The 13,639-nt window shown below is 41.3% G+C and overlaps 3 protein-coding genes across 3 annotated transcripts; 1 reads left to right on the top strand and 2 right to left on the bottom strand.

Annotated features, from left to right (window-relative positions):
• Positions 1–110: 110 nt before the first annotated feature.
• Positions 111–999, bottom strand: LOC143516978 (hydroxyacyl-thioester dehydratase type 2, mitochondrial-like). Its single transcript, XM_077009001.1, has one exon. The coding sequence runs from the start codon at positions 997–999 to the stop codon at positions 496–498; it is 504 nt and encodes a 167-aa protein (XP_076865116.1). The 3' UTR covers positions 111–495.
• Positions 959–5,560, bottom strand: rpp14 (ribonuclease P/MRP 14 subunit). The gene is made up of 6 exons (XM_077009014.1): positions 5,437–5,560; positions 4,979–5,072; positions 4,556–4,640; positions 4,319–4,395; positions 4,072–4,150; positions 959–1,096 (listed from the first exon to the last, which is right to left on the bottom strand). Exons 2-6 carry the CDS (start codon positions 5,053–5,055, stop codon positions 1,040–1,042), a joined length of 375 nt encoding a protein of 124 aa, XP_076865129.1. The 5' UTR covers positions 5,056–5,072; positions 5,437–5,560; the 3' UTR covers positions 959–1,039.
• Positions 5,561–5,598: 38 nt separating this feature from the next.
• rbck1 (RanBP-type and C3HC4-type zinc finger containing 1) lies at positions 5,599–13,138 on the top strand. The gene is made up of 13 exons (XM_077008869.1): positions 5,599–6,096; positions 6,324–6,360; positions 6,649–6,793; positions 6,888–6,984; positions 9,804–10,002; positions 10,315–10,460; positions 10,634–10,807; positions 11,127–11,287; positions 11,387–11,498; positions 11,827–12,006; positions 12,319–12,417; positions 12,514–12,657; positions 12,870–13,138. The coding sequence occupies exons 2-13, from the start codon at positions 6,324–6,326 to the stop codon at positions 12,948–12,950; spliced, it is 1,575 nt and encodes a 524-aa protein (XP_076864984.1). The 5' UTR covers positions 5,599–6,096; the 3' UTR covers positions 12,951–13,138.
• Positions 13,139–13,639: the final 501 nt, after the last annotated feature.

Genomic DNA, 13,639 nt, shown 5'->3' with positions numbered 1-13,639 from the left:
ATGAAGGCTTTTATTTTTATACTCCTTTTTAATACTCAAAAGCTAGAATATAAAAACTCACAGTATACTCATGCACATGTAAGTTTGTTCAGAGGGTGTCAATATTACACAGTAAATCTCAGCCATTTGTAAACTGAGCAAGTCTGATTGAAAGCATGTTTTGTGACTTTTTTTTTTTTAACTAGTCAAGACGTATGAAGTGCTAGAGGGATTAATGGAAAACTGCAGAAGTTTAGCAAGTCTTAATTACCAAAGCTATAAAACAACCAGGTGTGCAACATTTAAATAAGGTATGATTTCAACTCCTTTAAGGCATCATGCTTATTACAGCAACTCATTTAAGGCATCATAAACAATCAGTTTGCATCTACTGTCTTTGTAACGTCTCCGAAAAGGGAAAACATTTATTTGATTTTAACAAAAGGCAATAAAAAAATGACTTGAGAAACAGCACAACACTTAAGGGAAACTGAAACAGTTTCTTCAGTGTTCTTCTCATGTGTGCCCTTGCATCATGACCACAACCTCCCCCTCCATAACCACTTTGTCTCTGACTGAGCAGGAAACGGAAACAAAAGCGAAAGACATTTTGATCTTTTTCACCCTTGCCTCGGCCATTACCTCCTCCCCCACATACAGAGGTGCCGGGAAGCGAATTTCCTGGTAAAGAAACACGCAGCCCGGTCCGGGCATTTTGCTCCCCAAAACTGCTGAGACTAGTCCATTAATCAGCACGCCGTGGACGACGGGGGCCTGGAAAGACGTCGTTTTGGCGAACTCGGGGTCGAGGTGAAGCGGGTTCGTGTCCCCGGTCAGCTCGGCGAAGAGCGCGACATCTCTGGTGGTGAAGGTCTTGGTGATGGAGGCGTGCTGTCCCACGTGGAGGGCCCTGCGGCCGTGCGGCTCGGTCCAGGGGGACTTGGCCTGCCCGCCGGCGGCTGCGGCCAAGGTGCGGCGCAAGTTCGTGCCAAACAGGCTCCTTCTCAGGACGGAAGTCATTTTCACGGACGCACGGCGGAGCTTCTCGGCAGCAACAGGGCTACTGCACCTCCATATCACGACTATTTCCAGACAAGGCTAATAAGAATGGGGAAACCTGAAAGAGCAGAGAACATACAAATGCCACTCAAATGACAGGTTTGTTCTTTTCAACAATGTGGTCCCAAGAAGTTTTGCTTCAATAGCTTATAGCAAATAAAATGGGAGCAAACATTAATGCCCAGAGCAGCCCATTAGCACACCTGGTCTGTTGCTTAAAATATTTATTTAATGTTTTTTGAAAATGGTATAAAAAAATGGTATAAAATGGTATTTTTTTATTTAGACACTACTGCCATCTGCTGGAAAAAGATACAAGTTCAGTAACCAAATAAGGCACATATGACATTACAGGGTAATTAAATGTGGTTTCAAGAATAAACCGGAATAGCCCATTTTTTGTCACCATTGGAACTTGTGGTTTAGCGCTCAAACTACACACAAATAGCGTAGATGCCAAACACCACCGAACTTCCACTAGATGTCGCTTTTCATAAGGTTAAAGAGGATACGACAAATTTAAGTTGGTCTACACTTTAGAGCAGAGGTTTACAACAGTGGTACTGCTAGGGGGCGTTGGCTTAAAGTTCCTTTTTCTGTTTTGCAATTTAAAAATCTTTCCAGTATACATGGATATCAGCTATAGGATTGGGATACTCCGAAATCATTATCAAAATGCTTAAAGACACAGACATTAGAACACATATCTGTCTTGAAACCAATACCGCTAGTTTTATTTACTTTAATGTGGTATATTTGCTCAGCCTCAAACGGAAAACAACAAACTAGCTATTTAAAGTTAGATCATCAGTACTTAGATAATTTAGAATTATATTTAATCTGTCTTGGCTGGAGTGATTACACATCAGTTTATCCCCAGCACAGTGTACTCACACACAGAGTACAGCACAATGTACTCACAGTCTAAAATCATCTAAAATGGCACCAGTCCTTATCCTGCCTCAGATATGCCAGTCACATCGACACCAATACATATTAAATGCCCGGACAGCCTGATCCTTACATACATCTCATCTGCACTTCCACGCACTCTGGACCCACACCGGTACACCTAATGGGCAAAGAGATCAACAGGTCAGCCTCTACCGCTGTTCTCCATACTGTAGTGCTCTGGCCGAAGAGCATGTGCACAGCTGTTTTTGATGATAACAGCTCTGCGTCTGGCACCACCATTCCCAGCAGACAGGTCTCCCAACTATCCGACCGAGGGCTCAATCACATCATCCGCCTCTGGACAAAAGACTCCCTAACAAACTCAGCACAGGGGCTCCATCAGGCTGTGTGCCGACCACACCCTCTCCATGCCCTGTACACGCGAGACTGTATATCCATCCACAAAAACAAACACTTATCAGACTTGCAGATGACATGGCAGTGTTGGAGCTGTTCATTATGTTTGTGATGAGTCATGTTCGTGATGAGTCATGTTGCAGACGAAGAGGTGCAAAGGCCAACAAGCTGGTGCTCACTCTGCACTCCTCTCCACTCCACAGATATACAAGCCCGCACACACACACACACACACACACACCTCATTACTGACATTAGTCTCCAGCTTCGTGTTCCTAACCCGAAACAAACACGTTTTTTTATGTATATAAGAATGTGAATTGTATATATTTAGATTTAGTTCTACGTTTTAATTCTGTAGTTTTTTTTTGTCATAAGAGCCCTGCTAAATTTGTCGCTTAATACGAGATTCCCAATCTCAATCACTTCCATGGCCATGTGTATAAAATTCAGCAGAGGCATGTAGACTGTTTTTACAAACATTTGTGAAAGAATGGGTCGCTCAGAAGCTCAGTGAGTTCCAGCGTGGATCTGTGATTGGATGCCACCTGTGCAACAAATCCAGTCATGAAATTTCCTCACTCCTAAATATTCCACAGTGAACTGTCAACTGTATTATAAGAAAATTGAAGTGTTTGGAAACGACAACAACTCAGCTACGAAGTGATGGGCCACGTAAACTGATGGAGTGGGGTCAACGGATGTTAAATTGCATAGTGCAAAGATGTTGGCAAAATTCTGCAGTCAATCACTACAGACATCCAAACTTCATGTGGCCTTCAGATTAGCTCAAGAACAGTGCGCAGAGAGCTTCATGGTTTGGGTTTCTATGGTCGAACAGCTGCATCCATGTCATACATCAAGTGCAATGCAAAGCGTCGGATGCAGTTGTGTAAAGGACGTTGTCACTAGACTCTAGAGCACTGGAGGCATGTTCTCTGGAGTGACAAATCATGCTTCTCCATCTGGCAATCTGATGGATGAGTCTGGGTTTGGTGGTTGCCAGGAGAACGGTACTTGTCTGACTGCATTGTGCCAAGTGTAAAGTTTGGTGGAAGAAAGATTATGGTGTGGGGTTATTTTTCAGGAGCTGGGGCACTTCGTTCCAGTGAAAGGAACTCAGAATGCTTCAGTATAGCAAGACATTTTGGACAATTCAATTCTCCAAACTTTGTGGGAACAGTTATCGTCCATTATCTGTATGTGACCTCACAAACGCGCTTCTGGAAGAATGGTCAAAAATCCCCATAAACACTCCTAAACCTTGTGGACAGCCTTCCCAGAAGAGTTGAAGCTGTTCTAACTGCAAAGGGTGGACCAACATCACATTAAGCCCTATGGATTAGGAATGGGATTTCACTAAAGTTCATATGTGAGTCAAGGAAGGTGAGCAAATACTGTTGGCAATATAGTGTATGTAAGCTTTGTTAAAAATAATTCCATACAAGTTAATTATTATTTACATGCAAGAATTGACATAGAATTGACAATCAAAATCATTCTCATAACACAATTTTTGTTTGGGTCAGATTAAAAGAATCTTGATAGTAGATGTCGTTTAATCAAAATGTCTACTAAACAAAGAATTGTTGAAAACAGAATGGTTAGGTTGAACCGGAACCTAAACTGTAGCTAAGCTGATGAATGATTGAGCAACTACAGGTTTCTAAAAATAACTAGTTTTAAAACAAAAATAACTATAATCTCTAATGAAGAACTTACCTGGGTGACTCTGAAAGCACATGATTCATTTTCACACGAGCCAATCAATGTTAGAGCACTCCACAACTTCACCAGACCACTGAGACACAATGACAACATCAACAAAACAGACAAAAATGCATCACACATTACACAGCATTTCTACATAATATTGCAATTTGTGTATCATAATCATGGCACAACAGGTTAAGGATAAACTGCTTCCACTCTGCATGAGCTTCAGCGAAAACTCTGTTCTGCGGCTTACTTGTTGTAAACACGAAGTATGGCCGACTGTGCACGCTGGTCAAACGTCAGCACGTCGAAGGGAAAGGAAGCTCCTACCTGTAATACAACCAGGAGATGAAGTTCAACTGTTAACCTCAGTCTTCTTTCCAGGTGAATTATAAGTCACACTTCAGATAACATCCATTTTTGTATTTTAATACATCTATTTGATGAATGCATCTGGTAAAACACTGCAGACTTTTAAAGACGGCCCTACCTGTCCATACAAGTCTTTAAGTCCAGAGATGATCAGCTGCTTGAACTGTTCTGCACCAAGTTTTTTGTTCCCATTTCCAAAGATTCTGAATAATGACAGAACACAGCGTGTGGGACAAAAACAAAAAAAAAACAAAGAAGGTCGCAACATCTCTAAAGTGGACACGAGTGCAAACCTACTGAAGGTGACCTAGGTATTGTATTCAGTAAGGGTTCTCAACCCAGTCTTCAATGTCCACATTTGTTTTATTCTGTCCAAAATCCATAACCTAAGCCAAACTAACACCCATGGGCCCTGGGTTAAGAAACCCTATCATACATGGTCAATATTACATTAAAATTAATACTTTACAAGTATTAAGACGCTTGTGGTTTATTGTGAAAACCCTGCCCTTATAACTAAAAATGTGCCGTTCACACTCACAGACAGATCTTCATATATTGGTAGACGGAGGCGTTTTTGTACACGACTCGATCATAAGACGCGGGTTCTTCATCCATAACGTCTCAACACTGCACTGTTAAGACAAGAAGATGAAGCAGAATAATCATCAAGCCTAGCTAACTAACAAAGAGCGACTTGGCCATGACGACAGTGTCAGCAGTCTAAAAATCTCAGCCACAATAAGATCACGGCGACACACAACAGAAAAGTTTAAGCGAAGCGGCGTTAACGGCAGACGGGGCGCAAGGCGAGCGAGCAACTGAGCTGTTAGCTCGGCTAGCTGTTGAATCAAGGGAAAGACCAAAGCCCTTGGACAGATGACTATTGCATAGCTAATCAACATTAATATTGAGCTTAGTAATATTTTTTCAACTACTAATGTAACTACAGCGATATAGAGCCACAGAGAACTACGCATTAAATCTCTAACTAGCTACCTAGAATTGGTCCTCCCGGCATGAGCAACGCCATGCGACTTGCTTCACGACAGTTTTACGACAGTTTTGTAGAGCTGTGACCCAAAGAACGGGCGAATTTTGGATGGGTTCAAATGACGCAGATATTGCTGATCTGCGCAGAATCACTTGAAGACTATGCTGGCTGCGCACACGCGCTTGGAAAGAAAGGGGCGGTAACCATATAGGCATAAATACCATGAACGTGTGTTAAATAAAAAATACCCCAAAGTTGTATTTTTTTTATTGTAAAGATTTAAAACATTGCTAATATGAAAGAAAATGGATAGACTAACAGAAATGCCTTAGTTATGTGTTGCTAGTTCAGTCATGTTTATGTTCATTATGCGTATGCTTTTTTGAGCTTTACATTCAGTTCGGAGTTGTTAGATGCAGTATAACGATTCAGACGCTGTTATATTTGCATACACAGCACGCAGTCTGAAGGTCCAAACAGCTGTGAAGTAGACCCGGCTGAAGGCAAACGCTTTGATGCAATCCTAAACTCATCCTGAAGTAACTGAGTTACTTCCTGAAAACCATATTCGTTTCGCTTTTAATTCTGCAATGATTTAAGTTTAAGGAGAAACTAACAATCAGCCTGACGTAGCAAGTTTGAAAACGAAGGTGTTTAATCAGAAGGTAAGTTTTTAATTCACTGTCTATCCTTGCCGCGGGGATTATTGTTAATTACGCAGTTTCATCAAGTTTCATATTAGTTAAGTTCCCTTTAGCTGTTGTGTACATCGATATTCATGTAGGCTATACTTATTGAAACGAAAGGTTTATTTGTATTTGTATGCGATGGAGTTTGAGCAGTTTTTTTAAAACGTGATGAACTAACTCTTTTTGGCGTGTTATACATGTAGATGGCTGCCCCATACAGCGCATATGACATTAAAAAAGGTACATGCAATAAAACACAGCATACCTATTAGACAACACAGATATGTCCTATGTGTCGTAACATCATCTCTGGCTGTAGTTGCATCTATTTGAATGACTATTAGTGAGTGTTCTATATTACCACAACTACCACCACCATAACTACCACCACTACTGGCACTACATTCATACATTTGTTACTTTTGGCATTTCCATTTAATCCTGTAAGTGCTAAAACACTGTCTCAACATCTGGTTACACCATTACTGTGTCTTCTAAGGCTAGTGCAATGTCTGTTGTGTCTGCCAGCCGAGGAAGTGGCCAAGCTCCTAAGTGAGGCCATCAACATCGGCGACAGAGCTGAAGCGGTGAAACACCTGGAGCGGCTCCTTCCCCTTCACGTGCCCGTGCGCGTGCAGCTCAGCCCGGACGTGTACTCCTCGGAGTACCTGAGGTAGACCGGCACGTTCAGCGCTCGTCCGACATTCTCTTTATTCTCTTTGTGAAGATGAAATGCTTAACTGAAACGACCTGCTGTTTAAACGTAGGTTGAAAGTCGGCGTTGGGGACGCGCAGTCCGACGCCTACATTCCTATCACAATGCTGGTCACTCCTGGCATGACAGTCGCAGAGTTAAAAGAAAAGGTAAATAAAGCCCCGTCCAGCGCAGTATACTGTATTGTCATGCAACGAATATACCTTACACTGTCAACATCTTCAAGGGCAAAGGGTTTGGGCATATATGTAGGTGGAGAGCCATATTTATCTGTTTCCTGAAATAGAACTCGTATTCCTACACTCACTGACTAAGAGATAACATTAATCATCTGAAAACTCAATCAAATGATGAAACTAAAGGCACATGCAGAACAAAGGAGAGTGGTGAGCTCGAATATCTCAAACATCCATCAATAAATCCATTCAGGGAACTGAAAAGAGGACATACAACAATGTTGAGCCGTGCACGTTTCACACAGATCACCAAACTCGATTAGTCTGTTTTCTTGCACTTCTGTTTATGTGGGTTGGATTGGTGAACTGCAGAAGCTGGTCAGACGTACAAATGCAAATGTCATAATGTTTCCTCTTGAGATTTCAGCATTAGAGTAGTGTGTTAAAGGTCTCTGTAAGGCCGCCGGTACAAACTTGGCTTCTCAGTCGAACCACAGTGTTAGCTCAGATATTACACTTCCCTTCACCTCAGAACCCAGAAGGCTTAAGCTAGACCATTCTTGGTTTACGCACAGCATTTTTGTCCAAAAAGCTGTTGTCACAATAGTATTTTTTTCTGTCCAAAGTTTATCCAGCTAAACATATATTTACATTCTAGGATACAGTTTTAATGTCTTCGCTACCTTGGTGAAATTTACACTCAGGTCATGACTATATGAAGTCTGAATATATTAGTGTTTCTTCTACAAGCTTTTTGAAACTTTGCATCATTTAAATACTATAGATACTTATAAAAACTATAATTAAAATAATATTTGTTGGAGTCAACACAGAAAAGCATATGCTTTTAATTAAAATAAATGAAATAGCCTATTTGAAAATTTCAGCACTACTACTACTTTTTTTCAGCACGTTCAGATTTATTTTCGGGAAGCGCACATTCCCGAGGTCTTGTTTCTTAAACGGGAGGTGCCGTTGAACTGAACGTAGAACTCTGTCTGCTTTGAAAAGTGCAAGTGATAAGGATGCAAAGTTATGCCATGTCGCCATCCAAGATATGTACCTGCTTCTGTATGTAGTTCACTCATAATATTCATTCCACAAAACAGTAACGTTCTTCATCCTGCTTCATCAGGTCCTTGTTTCAATGCTCCTTATCTGTAGTGGTTCTTGAAAGGTCACTGAAGATATGCGCCTCCAGCTGCTATGCCAAATAACTATCTAGAAACGTCCCAAGTTGTTTGTGATTGCAAGGATGTCTGTGCGATGAGGACACAGAAGGATCCATGTTGCAAGTTCTAATAAATGGAGATGCAAAGGTACAAGAACACAAAGGCTAAAATCAAAGTCAGAGGCACAGGCAAAAGGTCAGTGTAGGATGGGGAAGAGGGACGTGGAAAGGTCAGTTCAGGATGGAATCAGAGGCAGCAAAAGGTCGGTGTAGGACAGGAACAGAGACAGCCAAAGCACACAGTACCAGAGGAGAAGTAGAAAAAAACCCGGGATAAACAACACAGAGCTGAACATTGGAAATAAGCACTATTGGAGCAAACTTTTACAAAGCTAAGGAGCTAAACACAAGGATCTATATATTTAGTTATAATGAATCGTGTAAGGATCCACACGTGCATCTCCTACTCTGGTGTTGGGGACCTCTGCACAAGCATTCAGGTGGTTGTCCAGGGGCGGACCCAGCAGTAGGGTGTTTTTCCATTGTGTAGGAGCAATGATTTTGAAAATTGGGCTTATTTCTGTTAAGGAATTTTTAAATAAAAATGTGGATCCAGGGACATTTTTTGTCTTTGTTGTCTGTAGAAATAGAAAGGTTCATACCTGAGGTCCAGTCTCTGTTAGAGGGCTTAGAAATGAAAAAGGCAAACTGCATGCTTTGGAATTGTGGTCTACGTTCATTTGGTGACTGAAACATGGTTATAAGATATTATCTCCTCAATTTGAGGTTGCATTTAAAAACTTTATGGGCTTGCTAAGTGTAATGATTTTAAAGTTAGGTTAAACGTATCATTGTGTTACAATGGTGCACAACACTATAAAGCTTGACTGTAAAGCAGATATAAGACCTGTCAAATGACATTCCTGGAAAGTTTTAGACTCCGGAATGTTTGGTGTGTTTTTGTTTTTTTTTTTAATTCAACACAACCAAAATAACTCAGAATGTCTATTATTTAACACAACGGGAAGAATTTTGAAGGTTAGGACAGGTCAAACTAATAAACAAAACCTCCGGAGCGATGCATGAGGTATTGTTTCATTTATAGCATTATTGGTCCCTACGATACTTCTGTCAAAAGCAGCATGCATGTTAATCACTCTTGCTGTTGTGTGCTATGAGCATCCTAACCAGTCCCATTAACTCCAGCAGTGTTACCAGCAACACAAATATTCTGCACCAAAATGAGTGAATGTATCAGTGTTTGCACTGATAGGATTTGCGTTCAATTTCATGGTGCATGTACAGTGACAAAACAATTCTAATCTAATCTAAAATAATGTCATCCACTTTTTACACATACGTTCATCAGTAGATCTTTTATTTTGCAAGTCCAGGAATAAAACAGGAACATGACCCACCCACACCCCACGTCAGTGCTTGCTGTCCTCGACTGCAATCTGACCTAACCTAACTGGGTTTCTGCTTCCTATGGAATGAGAACATTTTCTCTGGAAGAATGTGACCACATTTGTCAAATATACCACGACATTTTAGTAGGGGCCTGTTTCTCCTAAGTCGGAGAAACATTCCCAGCTGGGTGATGTCCTCTCTGTCCTCGCAGATAAACCGTGACTACGGCTTCCACCCATCGCTGCAGTGCTGGGTCTTTGGGAAACGTCTTGCACAGGACAAGGACACACTGTTCAGTCACAATGTGATGGAGGATGACTACCAGGCCTTCCTTTTCATCAGGTCTGCACAGGCAGCCAACTTCAGCCATGAACAGCAGAAGCAAGAGGAGGAACTCCGGCGAATAGGCGGTAGAAAACCTTATTGCCTCACGTTCCTTTTAACGTTTTAAGATTTATATGGTCACACGTGAGCATAAGTCCAGTGATATTACGATCTGGTTTAAGACATGGTGCAGTAAATTCACCTGCAACGAATGACATTTAATGCAGTGCTCACTGGAGTTTGATGTCGTAGGATTGAAGTGAAATACTGTGAACACTATATAAGATTTGATGATTTATTTTCACTTACTCTTTGTGCCTTTTTGTTCAAATCGGATGGTGTTAAAAACAAACATAGTGCTGAACATCAACCAAAATGTTGCTTACTGATCCGTGAAGGTATAATTGAGAACATTGAGAATTTCACCCTGCAAGCCAGAAGCCCAGAAGAGTTGGGAGCGAGAAGGAAAGAACCTCATGCACCTCCTAGAGAAACGAACCACCCGTTGATTCCTCCCAAGCCACCTGTTCTGCCCAAGCCAATGGTATCTCAAAACCCCTGCTACAGCCATAATATAGAAAGCCTTCAGATTACAGCTCACATGGCCAAACTTCAATACAGGCAATCAAATTTAGATACATTTAGAGAATAAAATAATGAAGTACTGATGTCATTGGCATCTCCGTCGCGTGAATGTGACTCCTGATATGGTTGTAGAACGGCTGGTCGTGCCTGCGGTGCACTTACCTGAACAAGCCCACGCGCCCCGGCTGTGAGATGTGCAGCGCCGAGAGGCCCCAAAATTACAGAATACCAGACCTGTACCAGCCAGACGAGGAGGAGTCCTTGAGACTCCAGCAGGAGCAACTGGCCAGGCTCCAGTATGAACAGGTGAGCCCGATAGCCCGACTTACACGGCTGAAGTAAAGCAGACTCTGTGCTGACAACAGGAAGGAATTACATATTGGTTATGACATTTTGAGACTGTTCCGGTGCTCATTTTGTGCAGTATTGATGCTATGCACCTTCCTGCATTCTTTTGATACTGAATTGAAAGACAATTATGCCTAACACAGAATAGATCCCAGATGGAGGGTATGAACCTCCTTTCTAGGTTGTTCTGGATAAGTGTGATAAACGCTAAATTCTCTAAATTAGAATATCTGCATATTTTCTCTTTTCTGTTTTGGATGGCATGAAAATGACACAGTCCATCAAAGAAGAGCGAGAGCAGAATTTTCTCAATCTGCTGGAGACAGATGCTCAGGACCTCATAAGCAACAACGAGGAGCTCGATTGTACCATTTGCTATTGCTCTGTCATGCCAGGAGAGGGCGCAACTCTCCGAGAGTGTCTGCACAGCTTTTGCAGGTACTGTGCAATGAAACATGGTTTTGCTTTTAATGGCAATGATGAATATGATCAAAACAGTACACTTGTTTAACTAATTTTTCTTGTTTTGATAAACAGAGAATGTCTGAAACAAACCGTAATCAACTGCATGGATGCAGAAGTTTTGTGTCCTTATGCAGATGAAGATTATTCCTGCAACTACACACTTCAAGACCGAGAAATTCGAACGGTAAAAGTCAGACTTTTCACAATCACAGTGACACTGTTAAAAACATGCAACCACAGGACAGTAAACCAACGCATCCTGCAGAACACACACCTGCCCCAACGCAGACATTTAAATTCTATAGTGCTGTGTGGTTGGTGTAGTTGTTATGGTTAAAAGACAAAAAAAAAATGAGTTTAAACACTGTTAAACTTACACAAATGAGAATCTGCATAGTTCTCACTTTCTTTGATTCAATGTTGGCTACATTAGTGCTTCTGGTTGAAGTGTTCGTCCAACATGGTTGGGTTTACACTTCTATCCAGAGAGCTCACTCAGATTTCTCTTGCAGCTTCTCACTCAGGATGAGTACCAGAAATTTTTGGAGCTGAGGTTGAACATCGCAGAGTCCCGCTGTGAGAACAGCTACCACTGCAAGACCCTGAACTGCATGGGCTGGTGCATCTTCGAGGACGATGTGAATGAGTTTATCTGTGACATCTGCAACGAGACGAACTGTCTCCTTTGTAAGGTGGGAGCAAACGTTGCACTTTTGAGGAGGGCCAGCAACATGTGTAACAACCCTCCTCTTGTGTATGACAAGACATTTGGTTTTCTCTGTTTTTCTGCAGAATGTTGTGACATTTTTTGTCATCTAACTTAAGATGCTGTTTAAATCGGTGTCAGTTATTCAAGATTGCTTCAGTCCAAGCCAAGATGGCTACCAATGAATTTAAGAGGCCACTTGTAATTATGAAAATGAGATGCAAACTAGTTCTAGCTACTTTTGAATATTCATGGAGTTGGTAGCACTTGTTGATGAAGAATCACTTGTCTCCCCTAGGCCATCCACAAAGACATGAACTGTAAAGAGTACCAAGACGACCTTCGCATCAGAGCAGCCAATGACATCGCAGCCAAGAGGACTACGGAGATGCTTGAGGTGAGCAAGCCAATGACAAGTCGCAATACATTAGCCTGTAACCATGGCTGCTAAGCATTTGGGATGTTAACCAGCTCTTCCCAATATCTGCCTCAGATGATGCTGCAGAATGGGGAAGCCATGCACTGCCCTAAATGCAAGGTGATAATCCAGAAGAAAGATGGGTGTGACTGGATTTGCTGTCTAATGTGCAAGACAGAAATCTGCTGGGTGACCAAGCAGGCCAGATGGGGCCCTCAGGTAAACATACGCCCCTCTCATGTCAATTTTGTCTTTGTTAGTCTTAGGAAAATGCTTGAATACGAAATGATACGAATAACACTGTTAGTTTTTTTAAACAACCTTAGGATGCTTTCTTGTTGAGCAAGGTATTGTTCATTTGATCTGATTATATCTGAAATCTACGGAAACGGTTTCCTTAGTTTTATAGTATGTGAATAATATGTGCACAGGGTAGCGGAGACGTCTCTGGTGGCTGCAGATGTCGAATCAATGGGGTCCCCTGTCACCCAAACTGCCAGAACTGTCACTGACTGCGATCAAATTTGCAGTCATAGCATGACTCTCTTGAGCAATTCCTTCCATCCACATTGTGGTAATGATAAATGGACTGACCTCTTGCATTAAACACTTAAAGCTTAAAGTGTAATAATTTAAATGGTGACTTATTGGGTATGTATGCAATCACAATCTTAAATGCAATAAATATTTTGTAAAAATGTTTTATGCACATTTATTGGTTATACCTGCTCAAAATGTAAGTTTTTTGAGAAATGCACCTCAGACAGCAGTTTGCCTTCTAAAAATAATATTCAAATATTCAGATTAGAATACAACAACAGCAGAATGTTGACATTTTTTGTTACATTCATTAACCTAGAAAGTGCAGAGTCATAATTGCAGTGGACATGTGACATGCACAGTAAATAACAAATATAGTTATTTTTGTGATTACTGATTATTCCTCAAAGTAAGTGTGGATACAGGAAGGCAGTCAAATGCCTCCACCCACACTCAGAAAGCAACACTAATTGTAGCTGTTGAGGTTTTCCAGTGTTAAACCAAAGAAGAAAAAAACAGGACTTCAGGATCATTTTAAATGGTGTTAGTGTTTGTCCATGCTTTTGGAATTACAGATGGTGCAAACATGTTAAATGTAATTTACATTTACATTTTTTTTATTTACTAACAGAACAGTATTGAAATTCAGAGTTTTTCAGCC

This window comes from Brachyhypopomus gauderio, chromosome 1 (assembly GCF_052324685.1).
Source record: "Brachyhypopomus gauderio isolate BG-103 chromosome 1, BGAUD_0.2, whole genome shotgun sequence".
NCBI classification, from domain to species: Eukaryota; Metazoa; Chordata; class Actinopteri; order Gymnotiformes; family Hypopomidae; genus Brachyhypopomus; species Brachyhypopomus gauderio.
The sequence above is the reverse complement of the archived record's forward strand: the minus strand, read 5'-3'. Positions and strand labels throughout refer to the sequence as shown.

What these genes read in the sequence shown, in the direction of transcription:
- rbck1 (XM_077008869.1), top strand. Translation starts at nt 6,324, where the DNA reads ATGGCTGCCCCATACAGCGCATATGACATTAAAAAAG. An exon ending in CTGTTCTGCCCAAGCCAATG is followed by an intron (nt 10,461 to 10,633) that starts GTATCTCAAAAC and finishes ATATGGTTGTAG; the next exon opens with AACGGCTGGTCGTGCCTGCG. An exon ending in GGACTACGGAGATGCTTGAG is followed by an intron (nt 12,418 to 12,513) that starts GTGAGCAAGCCA and finishes TATCTGCCTCAG; the next exon opens with ATGATGCTGCAGAATGGGGA.
- LOC143516978 (XM_077009001.1), bottom strand. Translation starts at nt 999, where the DNA reads ATGACTTCCGTCCTGAGAAGGAGCCTGTTTGGCACGAACTTGCGCCGC.
- rpp14 (XM_077009014.1), bottom strand. Translation starts at nt 5,055, where the DNA reads ATGGATGAAGAACCCGCGTCTTATGATCGAGTCGTGTACAAAAACGCC. An exon ending in TTAAAGACTTGTATGGACAG is followed by an intron (nt 4,396 to 4,555) that starts GTAGGGCCGTCT and finishes GTTGTATTACAG; the next exon opens with GTAGGAGCTTCCTTTCCCTT. An exon ending in ATACTTCGTGTTTACAACAA is followed by an intron (nt 4,151 to 4,318) that starts GTAAGCCGCAGA and finishes ATTGTGTCTCAG; the next exon opens with TGGTCTGGTGAAGTTGTGGA.